This window comes from Medicago sativa, chromosome 6, assembly GCF_051527215.1.
Source record: "Medicago sativa cultivar Bolivia chromosome 6, Bolivia_mono, whole genome shotgun sequence".
In the NCBI taxonomy this organism is placed as follows: Eukaryota; Viridiplantae; Streptophyta; class Magnoliopsida; order Fabales; family Fabaceae; genus Medicago; species Medicago sativa.
In genome coordinates, this window is record NC_140754.1 from 82,714,144 (window position 1) to 82,739,354 (window position 25,211).

The 25,211-nt window shown below is 30.4% G+C and overlaps 1 protein-coding gene and 1 long non-coding RNA gene across 2 annotated transcripts; one reads left to right on the top strand and one right to left on the bottom strand.

Annotated features, from left to right (window-relative positions):
- Nucleotides 1–2,313: 2,313 nt before the first annotated feature.
- LOC146917415 (transcription factor MYB52-like) lies at nucleotides 2,314–7,569 on the bottom strand. Its single transcript, XM_085719244.1, has 3 exons — nucleotides 6,960–7,569; nucleotides 4,693–5,106; nucleotides 2,314–2,685 (listed from the first exon to the last, which is right to left on the bottom strand). Exons 1-3 carry the CDS (start codon nucleotides 7,072–7,074, stop codon nucleotides 2,492–2,494), a joined length of 723 nt encoding a protein of 240 aa, XP_085575370.1. The 5' UTR covers nucleotides 7,075–7,569; the 3' UTR covers nucleotides 2,314–2,491.
- A 12,417-nt stretch (nucleotides 7,570–19,986) lies between these two features.
- LOC146917416 (uncharacterized) lies at nucleotides 19,987–21,654 on the top strand. Its single transcript, XR_015015612.1, has 2 exons — nucleotides 19,987–20,250; nucleotides 21,397–21,654. It is a non-coding gene; the product is annotated as an uncharacterized LOC146917416 (long non-coding RNA).
- The last annotated feature ends 3,557 nt before the right edge of the window (nucleotides 21,655–25,211 follow it).

Consider the following 25,211-nt stretch of genomic DNA (forward strand, 5'->3'; position numbering starts at 1 on the left):
GAATGGCTATGGAGATATGGGAAGCTACAACGTGGGTTAGAATTGCTTCGCTGAAGATTTGGAACGATGAAGCGCCCTTGGATCGCTAGCTGGGTCGTACAACTAGTACGAACCCAGTGGACCACTTCTGCCACTGCTTAAGGAGTAAAAAATATGAGCAAGCGTCAATGATTGGAGTACGAGGAATAATAGATAATATGCATGGAGTAGGTAGGATAAGATAACGACAACTCATAGCGAAATGATTAAAGGGTACAACTTGTAGTGGTCAGCCTTGTACTTTAAAGGACATCCATGTGTTGGTGTCAAGGGTCCAAAAATTTGTTGGAGAATTGGAGAGGCCAAGTTCCAGCTAAGGTTAGCAGCTTTAGAGGTCTCACTTCATCCCATCTTCTACATAGATGAGCATGAGTGTGAAACACTCCCAGCAGGGCCGTTCCTAGAGTTTTACAGGCCTTATGCATAATATGAAAAAGGGCCCCTTAAGCTTACATAATACATCATAATTTTTTTTTAACTCATTGTTGTGATTTTATCAGGTCTTCTTTTCGTTTTTTCCCTGCTTTTTACTACCAAAAAAGAACAAAAAAACAAAAAAAGATGAGTGGGCACATGATCCTAAATTCGTCTCACATGATTTAACACAATGATATAATTTAATTTTTGGGGACCTTTGAAATTAAGATTAATTTCTCTAGTAGGCTTATTTTCAACTAAAATATAATTTGTTTTGTTATAAAATTCCCAATTTCTTGGATAATAAATATGATAAATATATTTAATATTAGTGAGGCACATTAGTATAAACAAATGGCCCAAAAAAATATCACAAATTTATTCGATAATAATTTTTTTGGCACAATATTAAGAAAAACTAAAAAATTTATAGGGAGGGTATATATAGAAATCTTTGTATATAAAGGGGTATATATAGTAAATTGAGACAAAAGGGCCAAAAATAATAACAAGCTTCAGTACAGCCTTTTCAACATGTTTGGGCAATTCAGTAATCTTTGTTATACACACCACCCAAAAACCAAATATTTCTATATACACCCCCTTTCGTAAAAAAAAAAATTTAGGGCCCCCTACCGGCAAGGGCCCTAGGCTGTCGCACCCCGGCCTATGCCTAGGGCCGGCCCTGACTCCCAGTTGCCACTAGGTTTCCAGGAAGCCATAGAAAGCTATAGCTCCGCAAATCGTAGTAAAGTTATGTCATAACTGAACTTTGAGTAAACCACACTTTCACTTTGAAATTTCTAAATCTTTTTAACTGTTTTCCCAACCTTTAACTTTTATTTTTACTTTTGTGACAAAGGATTATTTTATATTCTTGGAAACAAGTTTTCTGTTGGAGAGCAATAGAGAGCTATAACTCCCCGGTCCCTGTCGGATTGTGGTATCTTTTTATACTATAATTTAAATAGTGTATACATGCACTAAGTGAGTCTTTCCATCTTAAAATACTCATCGTGTTTTGGGAGACACCAATCATCTTATATTTCTTTCTCATCCTTATTATAAGCCAATATTCTATGTTATTTTTCCATGGCCCATATTTTTTTTAACTTATTATCCTGTACAAGATGAATTGCTCTATTGGATTTTTTTTTCTTCCAGTATGAGCGGTTAAAATACCTTTTTGCGTGTACCTTGCTTCTTGTAAAGTTGGATGAGCCAATACTCATGAGGTTATCCCCACATTCGTTAATCCGGAAAGCCAAGGATTGATACATAGATTAAATTGTAGCGGTGATGACAAATTGGATTGAATTGCAAAAAAATTGGATAGAAGCAATTAATGAATTTATTTTCCAATTCAATCCAATTTGTCATCACCACCACAGTTTGATCGAAGTATCAATCCTTGGCTTTCTCGATTAATGGACGTGGGGATAACCTCATGAATAATGGCTCTTCTATTGATGAAGAAGCGCCTAACGATCCTGTTATTTCGTAAAAAAATTCAAATGGGCTATGGGGTCCTCGTGATCTATTCCTGCGGGAAAGGGTTATCAAATAGGATTTGTAAAACTCCCGCCAAGGCAACCAGCACAAGTTCACTGCTCTGGACAAAATCAAAGATAAATGGAAATGAACAAAGCCTAGAACACTTGCAAGTCTAGCAGCCAGGTCCATTGACACTAACTTGATCCATACTAACTTATAAAGACATCCAAGTAAACAAAACGATCTAAAATCTCCCAAAGATAAGGTAGATTTCTCCTTTGGTATCAATGTAAGATTCTAATAAAATGAACATTTCTGCATGCAGACATAAATATGATAACTATATAAAATATTTTTTCACAGTTTTTGCAATATAATGGTTGTTTTCGATTCTTTTTACATTTTACAAGTGTACATACACGTCCTTAAATACATTATATGTGTGTGATTAGTGCTTTAGTTACAACTTAAATGTGTTGATCACCTATATCGAGATATTGTTCTAATTAATCAAGCTCAACTCATACAAATGGTTGGATAATCACTTAATTTTGCAGCTATGTTGGCAACTTCCGGTAGACAAAAAATCAATGAATTGAACATTGTTTTCCTTGTTCTTCAGTTCCATAACATCTTGATTGACTTCCTCATCATCTCTTCTAGCATTATCAGTTACTTCACTTTTATTGGAATCTACTTGAAGAAAATCATAGAACTCAATTGATTGGCTTTTATCTACAATATCAAACAAACACAATTAACATTATCATTATCAATGACCATTAGAAAATTGGTATATATATAGACAGAGAGAGAGAGACACTAAGTAGGTATGAGTTGGAACTAATTAGTATTTTGATTCAAATCAATATAACCTCTAAATATGTGCGGTAGAATCAGGGGAGGATCTAGACATTTGATATTGGTGTGGCAAAACTTTCAAAGCAACTATATATATTAATAAAGTAGACCTTTGACACTTTAAACAGTATAGCAAAATGGTTTGGGTGAGAGAACACAAGTCATATGAATCATCCATCAAGCATAAACCGCTAGGCCAAGAGAGAAACCTATGATATGTTAGCGACTTATATTATATATATAATTATTTAAGTCAAGTATATGAAGAAAAAAAAGGGAAATAATCTGGTGTGGCAACTGCCACACCATGCCTAACAGTGGATCCACCCATGGGTACAATCCGAAGTCTTTGTGTTAGCTTGGATACTCATTCATGAGAGGTTAGCCACCACTTAGGGCTGTTTAGAAAAACCAAAGACAGAACCAAAAAAAAGAAATTAAACCGTGACCGACAATTCACGAACTTTTTAGTTCGATTTGCTTAAGTTCTGTTTGTGAATTGTCCGTCACAGTTCATTTCTTTTCGGTGTGGCTTGATTCATTTTAAATTTTTGTTTTTTTAAACAATCATAATATTTTATTTTGGTTTTTTAACGGTACAAATAATTGGTTAATATTATACTCCCTCAGTCCTTCCGTCCTAAAATGTAAGTAAAAATTGATCAACAAAAATTAATGTATTTGGTTCAAAATTTATAGCAGATACATCAACTTATGTTGACTAATTTTTGCTTAACGGAGGGTGTAGTTCATTTTTCAGAGAATATAATCGGTTCAAAAAAGTACAACTCGGTTTTTGTGATATATATATATATATATATATATATATATATATATATATATATATATATATATATATATATATATAGGGTTATGTTACAAGCCACCCTTTGGTGGTGTCTTTTATCAAGTCACACCTTAAGGTGTGATTTTCACTTTTTAGTTATAACTTTGCTAAAAGACACCTTCCTAAAAGTAAGTTGGTGTCTTTTCGCAAATGCTCATAGAGTAACTTGATAAAAGACACCTTCACAAAAGGTGTCTTCTATCATAACCCATATATATATATATATGTATATATATATATATGTATATATATATATATATATATGTATATATATATATATATATATATATATATATATATATATATATATATATATATATATATATATAACATCTGCTTATTGTCTTCTAACTCTAACTTTGATGCTTCCTCCGTATTTGTTTTAGTCAAAATGAAAGTTGCAATAATTTCTTCTTCCCACGTTCATTCTCTAATAAATGTGTGGTGAATAGTTTAGAGTTGGTTGGGATTTGATGAAATGTATCATAGTAGTGGAGTTTGATCATTTTTCGCAACATGCAGGTTTTACTTTAGTTAAAAGGAGACTGAGTTAGAAAGTTAGATAAGTTTTGGCTTGTTGTAGCTAGCTTGGTCGTGGTTGTTATGAAATAGAATAATTTTTTAAGAGGGTATGAGGTAGATTGTAATAATGTGATGTGATTGCTTAAGTTAATTGTTTTTAGTCTTAGGGCTAGATTTTTTTTTTACTAATAATCTTAGGGCTAGTTGTTAATTAAGTAGGGAGGGAACAGATATTCGACTACTTTTTTTAGATTGTTTTGCTGACCCTGTGAATAACTTTGGTCCATGTAATTGATTTAATGAGTTAGAAAACCTATTGAACTTTCTTTAATTTAATTTAATATAATTTTGATTACAACAAAATCTTTTAAAGCCTTGATGTTATAGTATTAATTTTGGATTTGTATCACAATTTCAAACCATGATGTATCACAATTTCAAACCATGATGGTAATTCTATAATCATTATTTTATATTGAAGTCATATATAGGGAGCATGAAAATAGATGTACCTTGAAGCATTGTGGAACAAGAATTTGGACCATGAAAGTGAAACTTGGGAAATTGGAAAGAGCTATGTGAGACACGAGGGTGATTATGCTTTTCATGATACTTCTCAACAAAAGAGTGGAGATTTGTTCTCTCAAAGTTTGTTTGATGATCATTTGGAGAGAAAATTGTGTGATGATCAAGAGGACCTTTTGCATAGATCTTATACCTTTCTCGACGAATCCTCGCCATCATCACATGCCAATGATTCTTTACAGCATTATCAGTCCGTCCGGGGAAGTGTCTTGCAATGACCGCCCATCTATTACCATGAATTCGATGAGAAGTTATAAGACGCTCTTCTTCTTCCTCCGTGAATGGATTTCTGTTTATTCTTGGATCCAATTGATTGAACCATCTCAACCTACAACTTTTCCCTAATAAAATTCAAGACAAAATGAGCTAATGTTATAATTTATATTACAAATTAAACTTATAAATCAAGGAATATAAGAATGATAATTTGGTGGTAGGGATGGAGGAGTTAAAGACTGTAGTGATAGGAAGGTCAGAAGCTTGCTCCCATCCTAGACATGAAATTAACAATACTAATTTTGTTGTTTAAAAAAATAAAAAGACAACCTTATAATGTTGGATTAAATAATGTTTCTCATCTATTTATTTTGTACACCAAAACCCTTATATACACACAAGAAAATCTCTTTCACTATGCTGGATTCTCTCTATGAATACACAATTTATATTTCCATCTCAATAAATCATTTATTTGATGTGTTCAATAAAGGTAGAAGGGAGAAACTCAAATTGTGTGCATGGGTGTAGGGGTAAGTGCAACCAAAAGCATGTGGAAAAAAAAAAACCATTTTACTTTCACTTGTTATGCTCCCTACAATTTTTTTTTACATTTGTATATACAGTAAAAATTTATATTTCTTGATCTTTTAATCAAATCCTAGAAAAATATTTAATCAATTAAAAAAAAAAAATTGGACCAAATTTAATCAATTAACTAGATTATTTACCCGGTTTTGCCCGGGTTGCATATATAATATTTCTCTTTGGGTTGTATTATAATATTTATTCAAAATTTATATATCTTATAGATAATAAGAAAAACCATTACTCATTATAACCCACAATTTATCAAATAAACTACTAACATCTATCTAAAATATAAAATTAATATACTTTAGTTGAGTAAGTTGTAATAATAATCAAGAAATGTGTTTAGAATAGATAAAGAGGGCACATGTAAGAAAAACAATTATTTCCCCAAATATAATATTGATTAAAATAAATAACCAAATAATTATTTAAAATTTTCTCAATCAATTTACGATTTAAAAAGTAAATTATTATTTATTAAAAAAATTGGTTACAAAAAGTTTAGTTGAGCTCAGGATATGCTCACCAGGGTCATGGATGGGTAAAGAAAAAAAAAAGAGGAAAATATTAGGGTTTTTGTTGAGGTATCATGGATAATCACAAACTAATGATGCAAATTTAGATCCAAAATTTTAGGGTTGAGGATTAGCATTTAATGATGCAAATTTAGAGCCAAAATTTTAGGATTGAGTTGTTGCAAACCTAATAAAGGATTAGTGGAGGGAAAAAAATTAGGTTAAGTTGCTACAAACTTAACAAAATTAATAAATAAGAATAATTGATATGGTAGAAAATATTTTCTTCAAAAAAATAAAAAATATTTTCTTAAAAAAAAGCAAGAGGATAGGAATGAAATTGGTGTGCAATGCATTTTTTTAGATGAAATTTGCTAGGTTAAATAATTGCAAACCTAATAAAGCAAATGAGCGGGGAAAAAATTAGGTTAAATTGCTGCAAACGTAACAAAATTAATAAATAAGGATTGGTGATTATATACCAATACACAGCTAAAATCTGGCTAATTAACTTATATCACCCAAATATTTTTCAAATAAAAAACTTATATTACACAACTAGTTCCTAATTTCCTCAAATTATGATCTAGCTGTGTGTGTAATTGCAACAGAATGAATTTTTCTAATATGAAGCTATTATTTGTATCAAATAAAACGTATTTATTTTTTCTAATATGAAGCTATTATTTGTATCGAATAAAACGTATTTATATTTTACAAAACTATTACAAATCTCTACCAAAGAGTTAAGTATGCTATCATTTTCTTGTATACATACTCGATGGTTGTTGAAATATTTCTTTCTTGAATTTGTTATTTGTAGTTAAATGAATAATCAGAATAATTGAGTATTTGATCATTAATTTTACCTGATCTTCCTCGGAGATTTTCAGCTATGGCGTTCCAATTATGAGGTCCATAGCTTTCCACCAACTCCCTAAGCTTCTCATCCTCAGATGGTCTCCAATGGCCTCTACTACACATTAATATATCTTCCTAGATAAAAAAATTACAATAAAATACACAAAACAAAGAACGAAAGAAAGAAGAAGAAACCCTAATTCAAGAATAGGAATTATAATTAATTTTCCTATCCTCTTCACCTATAGTTTTCTCCCTCTTGCTTTGATCTATATGATCAACTCAAGGCTATATGAAAATTAACAATATATATCAAAGAAAAGTGGAAGATGAAAAGGGATATATATATAAGAAAAGGTGAGAGAAACAAGCTAACAATATTGAAGACAAGAAGTGGAAAGAGACATGGGAAGAGAATATATGGTGGGGGAAGATGGGAAGTTTTCCGTTAGAGAGTGGGAAGAATATTGATGCAAACGTTTTGGCTAACAAACATACATATAGATATTTAGATAATATAATATAAATCTTTAGTATATTTATTTATATTTATACATATCTGATGAAAGAAAAGAGGTTGCTTAGAGAAGCCAATTTGGTTATGCTTTCAATGTCTTTGCAAAGTTTCTAACCTACAACTTCTACTTATAACCCACCAAGCATGCATATTTTCCATATTTTATATATTTACCAATGAAATTTACACATTAAACTATATATCATGATTATTTTTTTCAAATGAGTATGTCTTATATGTGAAATCAACCATGAATTACGTACGACACTTTGCTAGCATATATATAAATCCAATTGACATGATTACTGTTTTATAAAGAAGAAAAAAAGTAATAAATTAATTAGTGCACGCATACATATTTTCAATTGTTGTAACATAAAATTCAACACGTGACACATAATATTTACTCTTTTTTGAAAGGAGACACATAATATTTACTCATGAGTCATTTTTGCATGTGAAAGCAAAATGTCATAAATTCAAGGAATTAAATCGAAAATGAAATGAGTTTGGTATTCTTGTTAGACTATGAACATTTGGAAGATGTATTCAGATGAAATAGATATGTTTTAGGTTTTGATTTTGATAAAAACTTCCATTCATAACTAACTACATTACTTTCTTCAAAAAAAAAAAATAACTAACTACATTACTTAGCTTAGAATTCTTACAAGTGGACGTGGACTTGATACTATTCCATTTATATTCCTCTTCATTTAAAAATTACTGTGCCTTATGAGTCAAACATCTGGTCTCTACCCTCTACCTTCTGTATGTCTCTCAACTACTTAATGAGTAATGACAAAATCAACAAAATTAACAAAATACATAAAATATTGTATTTATATAAAGGCAAAATTACACAATTAGTCCCTTAACTTAATTTTAGGTAACACTTTCGTCATTTATCTTTTTTTGTCACGATTTAGTCCTTTATGTTATAAAATAACAACATAGTTATCCTTTTTTATGAAAAAAATAATCAAAAATTTCAAAAAAAATTCATCAAACTCATAGACAAACGCAAATCTTCATCATACAATTCTAGAAAATAAAATTTCTTTGAAAAAAATCTCATAAAAAATGATAAGATATTGTCATTTTATAACATAAAGGACTAAATCGTAATTTCTTTGAAAGTTAAGGGACTAATTATGTAATTTTGCCTTATATAAATTATTCCTTCTAGATGGATTATTGTTAAACTATATACTATATAGTACAAAATCTTGGCAGTTTTTCAAACTTTTTTTATTTATGCTTGTAAAAATATTAATAAGTTTTATATTGAAGATAAAAAAATAAATAAAAGAGAAATTAAGAGAACGAAGGTGTGAATGTGTGTGAGTTATAATAAGACAAAAAAGTAAGTGAAATAGAGAGGAAATATGAGTTAAAACTTATGTCAGAGAACGAAAACGTGTTAAAGTTAACAATTTAAAAATAAAAAGAAGAAAAACAGACAAATATATCATACTTCTCCTCAAACTTTTTAAATAGCCTCCAAGAGAAGTTGGTGATGAAGGCTTGGGTTCTGATTGCAAAATGGACCATAGCACCTAGGGTTTCTATGAATTTCCTTTCTAAATCATGAAGATTTATGTAGGGTTTAAATTTAAGTGTTGGCTCATAGAATTTGTAACCGGGGTAATTAAGGCTTTTTTTCTTAGACAACAAACTTTAAATGTGATGATCTCAAGAAAACCAATGCATAACGTTGGGTAAGACTTCATCATCTTCCTAAGGAGATTGCATGCCTCAAATTATACTTTTTTTCTCTATTGCTTCTGGGATTGACACTCCTCTTTCGTTAGATGAAGCAACAAAAAAAAATACAATTTTAGGTCACTTTGCTCGTGTATGGTTGGTTGACATCGATATTTTTGAACAATTTCATGATATGTACCATAGCTGTCTACTAGAGTTGAAATGGGTTCTTTGTGGACAAGAATAGCTTACATGATTAATTTTGAATACTGTGTACTAAATTGATCAAAACTTGAGGGTGATACACTTTCTATTGTTATTTGTCATCACTGCTAGAGTTGTCTGATGGGATCGATGACCCTGTCCAACCTACACCAAGCTTGAGGGGTTCGACTATATGGATCAAACATGTCCAATCCATTTAGACTATTACTTTTTTCATTCTATTACTTTCTCACGCGTCTTTTTTTTTTCTCTCCTCAAAATACTTTTTTCGAATTCTATAATCCGAACCAAATTATAGGAACTTTCGGATTATATAATCGAAATATTTATATTGCCCAGATTTTCAGAACAATAGTGGTGTATATTATTAAGATGACATAATATTGAAAATGACAAAAAATAAAATAAATGTAAAAAGACAAACGTGATACAAATTCTTATGTTATTAATATATAAATACTTTCATAGCACACTTACAATAAAATCGAAACTTATTACACAAAATTGCTAAACACCTAAGGCTAATTAATTAAACACATAATACTAAACTTGCGGTACAAGAAGATGGAGGAGGAAGGAGACGAATATGGTAGGGGAAGGAGAGTGGGGTATGATTTGTTTCCTTTCTAGAGTGATGGAGACTTTGATGATCAACCTTACACCCAAGCAGATCAACCTTACACCTAAACTCGGTTGGAGAATCCACTCAGGACCTTACACTTTTAAAGCTTTTAAAGAAATCCTTGTAGCCCTTACTTTCACACATTTAAGAAAAATATTGGAATTCATATCATCATCTTTCAACCATTTCAACCTTGACGGTTGATACGTTAGTATAGTATATCTTTACATTTTAATAGCCTTCGCAACTCTGCAAACTTAATCTTTTTAATTTTCACCTCCTCCAATGTCAACATTCCCACCTCACCCCACACATCAAAGGTTCGCAAGCTCCTCTACCAACTTCAAAATTTACCAAACAAACCCCCACAAACCAATCCCCTAGAAATGAAAAAAATAAGGCTGGAATTAGAGTTTTGCCACAAAGAGAGGATATCTCTACTATTATCCACCAAGGGAAGATAAGTCTAATCACAATCCTCACCACCCCAAATAGGGGTATATTTTTTTTTTTAAATGGATTATTGTGTACAATTTGACACACATAAGAAACCCCATCATAATATTTTCCGTTTGTATTATGTACAGTTTGACTTCAGTGCAATTTCTTATGTGGGGTTTTTATTGTTCTTCAATCACAAATTGACACACAATACAAACAGAACAATTTTAAATTCAAATTAATCGCATGGCATGTAATAATTCGCGAGCAACATAAACTACGTAATACCGAGTCAAAGGAAAATAACAATACATGCATGGACCGTCCTTAAAAAAAAATAAAAAAAACATTAATGCAAAGTTTTGTCTTTTTTGTGTCCTTATAGTACATTTAAGGCCTACATAGTAATTACATTCAAGGATAATTGACATGTTAGGGTGCAAGTTTAAACTGTAATTTTTAATTTCTTAGTGTTTTTCGTTGTGTGAGTTTTACAATTAAATTCTTTATAACCCAAACAAAAATTAATTTACTAAACTTCACAACAAAATAAAAAAGATTAGTAAATAATGTGACGAAGAAACATGTTTGGAAGTGTGCAATAATTTGAGATATAGTAGTAGTACCATAATGAAAATAGATTGGTACCGTCTAAATGGTCAGTGATTTACACGGTTATATCGAGATTTTTTTTTTATAAGATTGTTGTATCAAGATTGAAAGATTAAGATTTTGAATTCTCATTTATTAAAGTCAGGATGTGAGACATATAATCTCTATCCAGCAATTTAGATAAAGATTAAAGTCTAGGGATTAAAAGATGACTAACTCATTTGGTTGAGTTTAATGGGTTAAAAGAGGTAGAGAGTTAAAGAGTCGTCGTTTAATTAGGACAGAAGAAAAAAATACTACTATAATAATTAACACGATCCCCTAAAAAAATAACATTATTTGTCATTGAAAAAACATTGATATGCTTGCATCAATGACCGGAACAGTAGAGATATGAATTCTACTTATAAGATATGATGAAATTAAAATAATTAATTTTTTTAAAAATTGAGGAGGAAAAAATTATGATTAATAGTAGATTTTAGTCACCATTATAAAACTAGATTTAAAATTCTTTCATTGAAGTTACAAAGTCAAATTATCATCATAGAGCTCATACTTCATGAACTATAATTATCATTAATTATAAAATGTTTTTTGGTCATATCTAATGCTATGTTAGTAAAGAAAACATTAATTCTGTTATATTTAATGAGGGCAAAATCATTGTTGGCCTAACCTTGTTTCCCTAATTGCACATTTATTACTTGTTTAAAAAGCGAGCGAAAACTTTCAACCACCATCTATCTATCTATCTATCTCAAATATTGGTAAGTGTCATTGCTAACTCTGCCGTTTTCTTCAACTGTGAACAAAATCTCCTCACCTTCCTCATTGATGACACAAAGACAGACATCACAAGAAATAATTAATGGGTTCTTTGTTTACTAAATACACCCTCCGGTCACAATTATAAGCAAAAATCTACATTTTAGATTCATTCATCTAATGATTCACATAGTCTTTATTATAGACCACATACATCATTAAATGAATGAACCTAAAATGTAGATTTTTGCTTATATTAGTGACCGGATGGTGTACTACATGGTCTCAATAAAGAGAATTGAAATATCAAATCTTGTAGCACTGTAGCAGTATGTAAGAAACATAATACGACTTACGCAACATGACGAATCAATGGTCGAATCTCAGTTATGAGAGGTACTCATATTTAGTATCCGACATACAAGAAACTTGTAGGGGAAAATTATTTAGTTGGTGGAATTATATTATATTGGAGGACAGGTATGATGTAGGATTAATTGAATGTTAAATATTTTCCATTAAACTTAGCCAAGATAAACATGTATAATGTCTAGCAGCGGAGCCAAAAAAAAAAAAAATCCCAGATGGGCCACTAAAATAAACTATGATCTATATATAAACACAAAATTTAAGTTGTAATAAACATTAAGCACAAAGTTAGAACGGTGGAGTTTGACTAAAAAGCTCAGGAAGGTACATTAAAGAAATGAATTACATATTTTACAACTATTAATTGGGAATTTTTTTTAGTTGACAGACAATATAAATGATATTTGAAACCCTTGTAAATTAAAATTTCTGCAAACCTCCGCTAACTAACCAAATATAAGCATGAAAAATTCTCACAAGCCGTTTTGCGGAGTTTTGGAACTGCCGAGAACTAAAACCACCACAAAATTATTTAAAATGTCGTAAAATATAACTATAATTTTTAACCACGGGCCACCCCCAACCCATGAGGGGCTCCACCACTAATAATGTCCATGAGGTGTCAACTTAGTGTAACAAAATTCAAATCCCTCACAAATAGTTGTAAAATGATCATGTATATCACTTTAATTAATAATAGTTCTCTCTTCTCTAATTTTTTTTCTTAGAAAAAAGTTAAACATGTTTTCATGCATTCAGATAGATTCATCCATTTGATCTTGATCGGTTGGTCCATAATCCGATTATATAAAATGAATCTAAAATGTAAAATTTTAATATGGACAGTTCGATTAAGATCAAACTATCCATATTCGCAACAACATAGATACATGAAAGCAGGCAATCCAAATTTATATATTTCAAATGAAGCACATAATCTAGAGATAGACATAGACATGAAAGTGAGTACATAATTGAATGTTCACCTATTTTACCTACTTTTCTTGTGAATGATAGCAATTTTACTACTACTGCCTGATGGAAATTAGTTTTGGTAGTACCAGAACTTCAATTCTCTTGTACTTGCATAATCTAAAAATATGTACCTATATAGTTTTTTTTTTGTGATATTCTCTCCTAACAAGGAAACTAACTCATCAACAAACATAACTACCAAATTGATAGCAAAACCCTTCCTCTTAATTAATCATACTTCTCTTTCATTCCAACCAATTAACAAACTCTAATTTCAGGTCAATCTAATGCTTATATGGTAAAGCTAATTCCCTTGAAAATGCTGGTTGATCAACTAAATACTATCGGTTATAAGAGGATAATTTCTTGTACTTTAAATGAACATTGGCATGACCAACCGGTAGAAAATACCAACTTCCTTAATTCCACCTTAAAAGTTTTCATAAAATAATCTAAACATTGAACAAGAATAAAAACTAATTAGTTTTTTTACGATGTATCCTATGCGTGCAACTTCAAACATTAATCTCTACGTCGAATAGAACCACAATTGGCAGAAAAGTCATCTCTCAAAAAATTTAATGTTGTTGTATTCCATAGACAAAATTCAAACTTAGAACCTCTGGTTAAATTGAAAGAGACTCAAATCTTCTCATCCTAACGAAAAACTGAATAGATTAGAATAACAACAATAAAAATAAAAAAATAAGTGAATTTTTTTTTTAATGAATGTTAGTAATTATTTATTACTCCTTTGTCCGGGTATGAATCAAGGACCCTCAACTTTTTATCCCTTAACTCAAACCAGCAGAATTACTGAACCCAAAAAGGTTAATATTTTATAATTACTAATTAAAAAAAATTAAAAAACTAATAGGACAGGATACATTTTTCCTAAATATAAAGTTTCATTTTCCTTTGATTGGTTTAGATGTTCTGATTTGATGCATTCACCTATATTTGGAAAAAGGGTTCTGTTTTAGGAGGTTATAACTACCTGTCAACTGTACAATACTGAAATGTGAAAACCAACTTCTTTTTTTATGACAATGAAAACTAGCTTTTCTAATGTTCCAAGGAATTACTTTTAGATACATATATACATACACAAGAAAGGTGTACCTACCTATCTTATATCTTATATAACTAATATATCAAATTTTCCAACTTCTTACATTACTAATTCCATTTTTAGGGTTACATAATCCAACAAAGTCATAGCCATCTCTTTCAATTTCTATATTGATGCAATTAAAATTTAATTGCTAGTAAAGTTATTTCAGACTAGTTTGGGAGTATAATCAATCTTGAATGCACTACTTTGAGTGCAACTCACTTATAAGCTTATGGATGGATATTAGGTATAGGACAGAGATATATAAATGTCCTTGTTGAGCATGTTTACATTTAGTATGTCTATAGAACAACATGACAGTAATATAACATCTTATAAATTCACATTATAAACTAAAAGACTCAAATTTTAGCCTCAAAGTTATGTGCATGGATTAAAAAAAAAGACATGTGAATGCAACGCATACACAATTGAGATCACATTGGATTTTCTGCAATATTGATGTTTGGTGGTTTGTATGATACTCGGTCTGTCTCATTTTAATTGTCACTTTAGCTTTATTCTGTCTTAAAATAATTGTGGTTTTAGAATATCAATACAATATTTATTATTATTTTCAATAATGTACTTTTATTTATTGAATTTTATTTAACTTAACTATAATTAATAAGAGTATTTTAGTAAGTGACACTAATTTTCTTATATCAACTCAACTAATCATTTTCTTAAAAATTTTAGACAACCTTAAAAAAACAATTAAAATAAAACAGAGAGTAATTACTAAGTGTATGTCTATTATTTATTTAATTTAAAATAAAAAATTGTCTACCTTTAGTTTGTATTAGGCTATGTGGGGCCGAAATCTGATTTTAAATGAATTGACTTTGTAAAGTTAATTGATTAAAAAATTGTGAAGTTAATTATATTTTAGTTTTTTTTTTTTTTTGAGGAAAAGTTAATTATATTTTAGTTAAAAGTAAATTGACCGCAAATTGGATTATGTTGATTTTTTTTACGTAAAAGTGGAAATAACAATAAATTTAAGTGTAAAAGTATATTTTAAGTAAAATGCTATCAATTTTATGGCAAAATCAATTTCAATCGACGTGTTAAATGGATTTTGTGTTTTTAGAACTTTTTTAGCATTGTCTACTGTGAAACCAAATACACACTTAATTTTATTTTCAATCTAATTTTCTAACAAAAAGTGACATGAAGCACCTCAATAATTAATGATGAATGCAATCATTATAAAGATATCCTTCCCAATACATATATGGAGATCCATTATTCCTTTGTTGTTCAAGTAGTGGAATTTATCAATTGGATGTAGAAAATGAACTCTCCACCATGACCTTATCTTACGGCTTAAATGTTTCTGTGATGCAACGATCTCTTAGTGTGTAGGTTTGGATGATGTTACATTTTATCATATACAAATTTGACTACTTTAAAGTATGTTTCTTTGTAACAGCTCCATCTAGATAATCATGCTGATAAAAATATTCTAAAGCCTTGTGCATACTTGAATATTTAGATCCAGATTTTTTTTAAAAATTAGAATAGAAAATTGAGATACAACAATACATTGACTATTGGCTATTGGCTATTGCACTCAGATCACTCACCAGCAAACATAAGTTTTGCTATTGGCTATTGCACAAGTATGGGTACTAGACCGAAGAACAACATGATACAAAAAGGAATGTTTGAAACTAGGTGAAAGAGCATCTATCCCACGAGCAGTATGTACAAAGACTTCAACAATCAAGTTAATTATGTACAAAAACTTTAGGTTAAGAAGAGAACCTATCTTAAATATCCATGTGTGCGTTTTAAAATAGGTGAACGAAATGTCAGTGTTAAATGATTAATCAACTATTTTGATCTTGAATGTATGAGGCATTTTTTATATAGTTTTTAAAAATATCAAAATTGGAAATACGTTCACAAGTTTCTCTTTTATTAATTTTTTTTTTCAAAATGGGAAAGGATAAATTTTTTTATTAATAATAGTGCCATTAATAGTCAAATTACAACGGTCTTAGATAAGATTTGAACTATGTCCCTTGAAGTTATAAATTAAAACTTCAACCAATGAGTTGACACATCTTTAACCTCTTTTATTAATCATTTTGGTTCTGGAATATGTTTTTAGGTAGTCAATCAATCGTCAAATATTTTTTTATTGGTCAATTTAGTTTATAAAATTATTAACAAAAAATCTATTAAGGATGTGTTTACAATTTTTCGTTTGTCAATGTAGTCCATAATAAAATTACTAATTCCAAATACTTTGACACAAACAATAAAGAGGATTCTAATTGGTCTGGAGGATTCAAATTACTGGAGTATTTATTAATAAACTTTCAGCTCATCAGCCATTTTGAGTTTCAATGAAGATCAAATTGGTCAGAAGGATTTAAATTCTAAGTTTGATTAGAAAAATTATTCATTAGACTTTATTATCTATCATTGAATTCAAAATTTCCAAGATCTCTTTTTATGATAATCGGAGAGTCAAGACAAACAAAATATCTTTATGCTTTACTTTAAGAAAAAATAAATTGAAAAAAGTTGCTCAACAAACACATCAATTCCTCTTACATTCAGGTCTTAACTCTTAATCGATTTTTTTTGTGTAAAACTCGATTACGTCACAGCTTTCGACCGATTTTTCTGTTAAGTGAGCAATTTTGAATGAAAATTGTTTTTCTAACATCAAATTTTGCCTAAAAACACATGGAAATTACTCAACTACCCCCAGCAGTAGTTTACTACCGTTGAATAAACCGACAGCAGTTAACTACCCATGCGCCAGCGGTAAGTACCGTTGCGTTTTGTTTTGCATTTTTGAAAAACATTTGGTGCATTTTAACATTATTGTTTGTTTGTTGAAAATTGTTTTTTTCAATCAATCTCATTTACCACATTCAATCATTTTCAATACCTTTTTAAAAACATTCATGTGCTTAATGGTAAGCACGTCTTAGAAAGATCAATTCAATTCATATACAAGTACATAAAATCAATTTGAAACCAATAAAATATTGTTGAAATAAAAATATTTTTGATGAATGTTTTAATGATAACAAACTTTATGGAATAAACACTAAGTTTTATTAATGGTGATCTACCGATGTTTGCACTTAAGTCTTTTCATAAAAAAAGACAAGAAATAATATCAAACTAGTAGCATCACAAACTCAAAAGAAGATATAGCAATTGTTTGAATCAAAAGAGCGTTGAGTGAAGATTCAACAAGAAGATGAACTTTATGATTAGAATCACTGTGACATTAACATCTCTTCCGACCCCAATGATGACGTAACATCTGTGTTGGTTGTTAGTGTGAACAAAGACAGTGTGATTCTCCATTCAACACTTAATTTCTTAACAATAAAACAATTAATCATTTAAACACATAAGCACTTAACAATAAAAAATGTATCACTTAACAATTTAAACACATAAACATTTAACATTTAACACTTAATTACTTAACAATACAACAATTAATCAGTTAATCACCTAAACAAATAAACACTTAATATTTAATCACTTAACAGGAAAAAAATGTATCACTTAATAACTTAAACACATAAACATTTAACACTTAATTACTTAACAATAAAACAATTCATAACTTAAACACATAAACACTTAACAATTAATCACTTAACAATAAAACAATTAATCACTTAATCATTAAAACACTTAACATTTGAAATTTATTAAATCAATAATATTAAATAAAATGTTTAAGGAATAAAAACACTTACATTCTGAAAGTATAACAACAAGAATATAACAGACAAGAGAGAGACCAAGTAAAAACATTTTTCTCGCAGAACTTATGCTTCTAAATTATGTCTCATACCAACTCTGAAAAACAAATAAATTAAGAATAAATCAATTAACCACTTAATAATTTAATCACTTAATCAGCTAATCACTTATACATTTGGAGGCGAGACCAAGTTAGAGAGTAGTCGTTGGGATATATAGTACATACATAACACTACACATGGAGCAAAGACCAAGCAAGGAGTAGTTACAAAGGTACATTTGAAGAAGTAAGTTGTAATATCAATAAATATTAACTTAACACATACACTCATCCTCACTCTCTTTCTCAAATCCAAAATCATTCTTCTCTCCCTCTCTTAACTCTAAAATCATCATGACGACTTCTTTTGCCCTGGTATGCATTTTACTTGCATATCCACTTGTTGATGTCAAGTCGGCTTCGGCTCCGGCTTCGGCACCGCCAACAATTGAAGATATTGGTAATCAACTTTATGACATGTTGATTAAAATTAACGAAAACAACACTACCAACAAATGGGTTGATATTGTTTCCAAATTAAATCTATCAATGACTTTATTATTACCTCCCATGAATAACGAGATAATCACATATAAATAGTTACTTACATACCATGTTTTTTCCGTAAAGATGAATTCTAGTGATCATTTCACATTTCCCTGATACATTGTCCTTCAGACTGTGATGCCGGATCAGTATCTAACTATCACTGATAACACAGTGTCTCGTGTCAGCATAAACAATATATATGTCACCAAATTCGATTACTTATCTTCTCCAACTCTTTCTATTCATCAAATCAAGACATCCATGATGTATTTCGAATACATTGATCAACCGCAAACATCTATTTTAGTACAACGGTTTTACCAATCTCCTCATTTGTGCCTTGAAGCGCAGACAATGTTGAACCTCGGATAATTGGGATGTCATCAACACAGAACTTGTATAACCTAAAAAGATCTGCATGGACAAAAAAATCACGTTTAAAATCCATCTATTATTGAGAAAAGCAAATTTTATAATTTCTCTGACTCACCACGAAGATCAGCTTCAATTTTATCCAAGACATCCTCATTGTCAATGGCATCAACTTTGTTGATGAAACATACCAGTGACGAACTACCAATCTGCACAAAATTCACAGTTGGTGTTAAACCAAGGAAGTAACGCTAACCTAAAAGCAGCTTGCATTTTGTAACACCCCATTTTATTAATTATTTATTTTATCGAGTTTAGTGTCTTTTGTATAATTTATTTGAATAATTGTCATATGTGCTCATATGTGATTAATTGTCTATGTGTGTATTTTTTCGTTAGGATTATTAGAATTCGATGTTAGATAATTATACATTTTACTAAGTTGAGTGAGTAGTAATATTTCTAATTAGTTGTGAGCCGGCAAGTGACCGTTGTTATATTATTTTACCGTTAAGTGAGTAGCCCTATTGTGAGTGGACTATATTATTATAGTATAAAAGAAATAGAAGATGAGGAAAAGAAGGAAAGAGGCGTGAAAGAGAAAGGAAGAAGTATTAGTAGTTTATTTATTTTAATTGCTTACTTGCCGTGACTTGATAACCATTAGAGATTTTAGTTGTCAAAATATGTTTATGCACTAGCACACCACGTTCTGTTAGTGGGGTTGGTTTAGTGGAATAATAAGCTCTATTGCAGCAGCCTTTTCATTTTTAAATCTCACCTAGCAGCTATGTCCAAATCACCATGCCTAAGTCTAAGAATTTCTAAAGGAACCACTACTTGTTGTTTTTCTGCAAATGGCCAACAGCAAACCGAAAAGAAGGAAAAGCATGATAGTGAGGACCACTAACAGAAAAATTAATTAAGCCACTACCTATCCCTCTGCCTATAAAAAAGTATAGGACGTGAGTGTAGGGGAGTTACCAGCCAGTTCTAACTCAGCCTATATACGTGAACAAACTCACGCCCCTCTCATTTAGTCTATATATTTCCATACCATATATATTTATTCACACGCCGGTACAATCCAAACAATATAATTCCAAAGGCTACAAGCATAATCTCTAGCATTCTCAGGTTCTTATTTTCGCGGGACTCCAAGAGAGAAAGAATTGTACGTCGGTAGCATCAAATTTAGGAAGAGGGTCTTGAGAGATTTGCTGGGAAAGCATTTTGAGGTAAGGGTGAGACTATCTTTCACTAATATTAAGTCTGTAGATCATTAGATTGCATCTAACATGTTATAGGATTATTTGTGAGAATTGAGAATTAAGGTTTAAAGTGAGGATTTGATGATAAGATGATGAAAGTTTTAAAAAGACATTTTTATCTTACGCCATTAATTAATTTACATCATATGATTTATTATGTCTATTAGTAATATGGGACTTCTCTTAATTTTATAATAATAGTGATAAATAGTATTTATTATTTATTATATAATTCTTGGATAATGATGAATTAATTGATGATGAATATTGATGTGATATTTTAAGGTATTTGATTTAAAGATGTATATAAAGATGTGATATTTTTATTTATATGTGTTAATTATGATGCTTATGTTGATGCGATGTTTAAGATGTTATGATGTTAAGAAGTGTTAAGATGTCATAGATGTTTATGAAGTTCTAAGACGTAAGATGTTGAGTCCATGCATATTCATTTAAAGATGAGGGCTCATGCCCTGGAGCTTTTGCTCAACCACGACGATGGGGCTTTTGCTCAACCACGACGATGGAGCTTTTGCTCAAGAGCCTATTTACGCTCATATAAGTTGGGGGCTTGATGCTCTGATTGGTACCACATGCATTGCATATCAAGATGATTAAAGATGATTTTAAGAAGTTGAAGTTGCATAGTAGAGTCGAGTTGTTAAGAGGTTAAGATGTCGAGTTGTTAAGATTGATTTATAAGTTGAATATGAGGTTGATGTTGATGATTGATTATGAAGCTGCTCATGAATTTGATTATGAAGTTGTTATGATAATGCTATGTTTGATAATGCTATGATGTTTATGATTATTATTTGATGATGTATGATGATGTTTATGATTATTATTTGATGATGTATGATGATGTTTATGTCTATGATTAAGATGATATATAATGCTATGATTAAGATGATATAAGATGAAGTATATGACTAATGTAGGAAGATTAATGATGCTAGTTAATGAAGTTTAAGATGTTAGATATAATTATTGAATTATATGATGTCTAGGTTGTTAAATGTAATTGATGAATTATATGCTTAATATTATTGTTTGAGAAATCTCACCCCTTTGCTTGAAAATGTTGCTCTTCGTATGGGTAACTTGCAGGTAACCAAGATTAGTTGCTGTCGTGAGTGGACTCCTCACAAGTGTGTGTCTTAGGTGCTCTGATACGTAACGGGATGGGAATTTTGTTATTGCTTTCTGTTCTTTACGTATTATTTTTGAAGTTCTCAAGAATTAATGTTGAACTAAGATTTTATGAGACTTTATGTTGAGGCCCTTGTGCCAAAGACTATTTAAGATGTTGAAACTATTCCGCTGCGAAGTTTTAAATATTACGTTGTTGGATTTTTGAAGGATAAATATTTATTTAATTATTCCGTTTACGATTTTAAGAAAAGAATGTGACATTCCGTTTACGTTGAGAAACTCTGATTTTTATTATGAAATTTTTATGTCGGGAAAACGGGGTGTTACACATTTATTGTTTGTAAACAAGAAACTTACTTGCCAAGCAACTCGAACTTGCTCTCTTGTTTCATGCAATAAGCCGTCAAGTGCTGAAACCACAAGAATTGTGTCATCCATGTGAGCCGTTCCATTGATCATGTTCTGCAATGAAACAACTCTTAAATAAACTAGATTTTCAAATCAAGCACGAACTATGAATATACACACCCCTAATTAATTATATATAGGTGGTTCGAGGAGTAGTTAATCAAGCTGCAAGCTATTTTGGTTGGTTAAAACAGCAATTAAGTATTTTCACATGAGTAACCAGGTTAATATTGCAACTATTATTTACAGAAATGCGCACTTATGAAACCGTTTGTATCACTTAACAATTTAAACACATAAACATTTAACATTTAACACTTAATTACTTAACAATACAACAATTAATCAGTTAATCACTTAAACAAATAAACACTTAATATTTAATCACTTAACAGGAAAAAAAATGTATCACTTAATAACTTAAACACATAAACATTTAACACTTAATTACTTAACAATAAAACAATTCATAACTTAAACACATAAGCACTTAACAATTAATCACTTAACAATAAAACAATCAATCACTTAATCATTAAAACACTTAACATTTGAAATTTATTAAATCAATAATATTAAATAAAATGTTTAAGGAATAAAAACACTTACATTCTGAAAGTATAACAGACAAGAATATAACAGACAAGAGAGAGACCAAGTAAAAACACTTTTCTCGCAGAACTTATGCTTCTAAATTATGTCTCATACCAACTCTGAAAAACAAATAAATTAAGAATAAATCAATTAACCACTTAATAATTTAATCACTTAATCAGCTAATCACTTATACATTGGAGACGAGACCAAGTTAGAGAGTAGTCGTTGGGATAGATAGTACATACATAACACTACACATGGAGCAAAGACCAAGCAAGGAGTAGTTACAAAGGTATATTTGAAGAAGTAAGTTGTAATATCAATAAATATTAACTTAACACATACACTCATCCTCACTCTCTTTCTCAAATCCAAAATCATTCTCTTCTCCCTCTCTCAACTCTAAAATCATCATGACGACTTCTTTTGCCCTGATATGCATTTTACGTGCATATCCACTTGTTGATGTCAAGTCGGCTTCGGCTCCGGCTTCGGCACCGCCAACAATTGAATATATTGGTAATCAACTTTATGACATGTTGATTAAAAATAATGAAAACAGCACTACCAACAAATGGGTTGATATTGTTTCCAAATTAAATCTATCAATGACTTTATTATTACCTCCCATGAATAACGAGATAATCACAGATAAATAGTTACTTACATACCATGTTTTTCCCGTAAAGAAGAATTTTAGTGATCTTTTCACATTTCCCCGATACAGTGTCCTTCAGACTGTGATGCCCGATCAGTATCTAACTATCACTGATAACATAGTGTCTCGTGTCAGCATAAACAATATATATGTCACCAAATTCGATTACTTATCTTCTCCAACTCTTTCTATTCATCAAATCAAGACATCCATGATGTATTTCGAAGAAATGTCTCTACCGCTTACTCCATCGAAAGCTGATGAAAAGAAGAACTACGTGTTGCTTTGTGTGGTGATTATTGTACTAGGGGTTGTTTTGATCTCCTAGCCATTATGGAGAGAGTGTTAGAAGATGTGTGCTCTATTTAGTTTTAAGTTTTTATTTTCGAAATAAATGTTCAATTTGTCCTATCCTAAAATTGAACTTGTCTTGTTGTGTTGCTCTATTTAGTGTTAAGTTTTTGTTTTCTAAAGAAATGTTCGATTTGGCCTAGCGTAAAATTGAAGTTGTAGTTGTTGTTGGTGTCTTGCTCTATTTAGTGGTGAGTTTTTGTTTAAAAAAGATAAATGTTTGATTTAGCATGTTTGTTAAGTTTGAATGAATTTGCGTGTTTTTTTTTTCATTCTCATCATCCTATTCCTATCCTCCAATGTAGTGTCCATACTTAATTCCTTAATTATGTCAAACATTTATGTCATCATGCACAAATGTAATTAGAGATCCTCACTAAATTCGTTGACATAAAATCCACCAAATACATGTGAAATTCGTAGTGGCAACTTAATTTGTGATCTTTTTTTAAAGAACGTGCTATGATATAAATTTGCAATTACATCCATTACAACATTTATGAGATTTAGTAGCCTTTTAAAATTGATCATTCAAGCCGTCATTCTAAAAAGAATAGTTTTTAGGGTTTTGAGTCGTTTTCTTTGTGTGTTCTTCTTTTGTATCGCTTGTGATGCAAGTCTAGGACTGTTTGTTATTTGTGAGCCTTTCTTGTATCATCTTGATACATGTTAAGGACAGTTTATTGAGTTGTAACTCATCTGCTACATCAAAGCTTTGAAGCAAGGTTGTATTTTGTTTTGAAGGTAACTTCACCATATTGTGTTTGAATATAATAACACAGGGGCTGTGATTGATTGTAGGATAGTGAGATGGGATCTCAAATCTAGGAGTTCCTAGGTTGAAGTTTAGACGGGTAGGTCCTAGGTCTTAAGTTGTAAACGAGGAGTTTGTTGAGAACTTTAGAATAAGGACTACACTAGTGGATTTCCTTCCTGGCTTGGTAGCAGCCAGAGTAGGTGTGTTTGTCACCGAACTGGGTCAACAAACTCACTATGTCTTTTTATTTTCTTGTCATTTATTTTCTTGCGTTTTATTTGTTTATTTTCATGATGTTGGAACATTAAACGGAACATCTGCTTTCTGTATATCTTACGTTGAAACATCATATAGAACATCTTAAAACAAGTACGCTAGAATTTGTTCAATTGGTTTGATTATTGATCCAATTCATTGGTTGAGTTTGTTCTAAGTTTTAGAATATTGTGTAGAAATTGAAAATGTGCGTTTTAGAATTTAGGATTATCTTAGCACAAGTAGGCTATGAAGCATGGACACAGATACATACATCGCACATAGAAAACACACACCGACACGTCGACACAGCAAATAATTTGAGAAAATCAAATAATTCAGTGTAATCATATGTGTAGGTGTCCTCGATGTCGGACACCTACATGTGTCCAACGCCGAGACACCCCTAATCCAAGGAGTGTTTGTGCTTCATAGCAAGTAGGTTCCTTTATTTGATTCATTACTTATCTATATATTTTTCAAATAATCGTCATTTTGGATGTGTTGTCATTTTAGTCTCTTAATTTATCGAAAATTACATACACATTCTTTAGTTACTCATTTTGGTCCTAAAATGTGTTTTTAGTTAGTCACTTTAGTTTTCAAATGTGTTTTTAGTTAGTCATTTTGGTTTTCAAATGTGTTTTTCGCTATTCAATTTAGAGCATAAATTACAAATCAAAACACAAAACGAAGATGTATTTGCAATTTTGATATATGCAGAGAAGAAAATGATTACTCGTT

Bases quoted from the DNA above. Each gene is read 5' to 3' on its own strand.
- LOC146917415 (XM_085719244.1), bottom strand. From the start codon at position 7,074: ATGTGTAGTAGAGGCCATTGGAGACCATCTGAGGATGAGAAGCTTAGG. The intron at 5,107-6,959 runs GTAAAATTAATG...GAATTTTATTAG, and splicing joins AAATCTCCGAGGAAGATCAG to GGAAAAGTTGTAGGTTGAGA. The intron at 2,686-4,692 runs GTACATCTATTT...TTGATATTGTAG, and splicing joins TTGTTCCACAATGCTTCAAG to ATAAAAGCCAATCAATTGAG.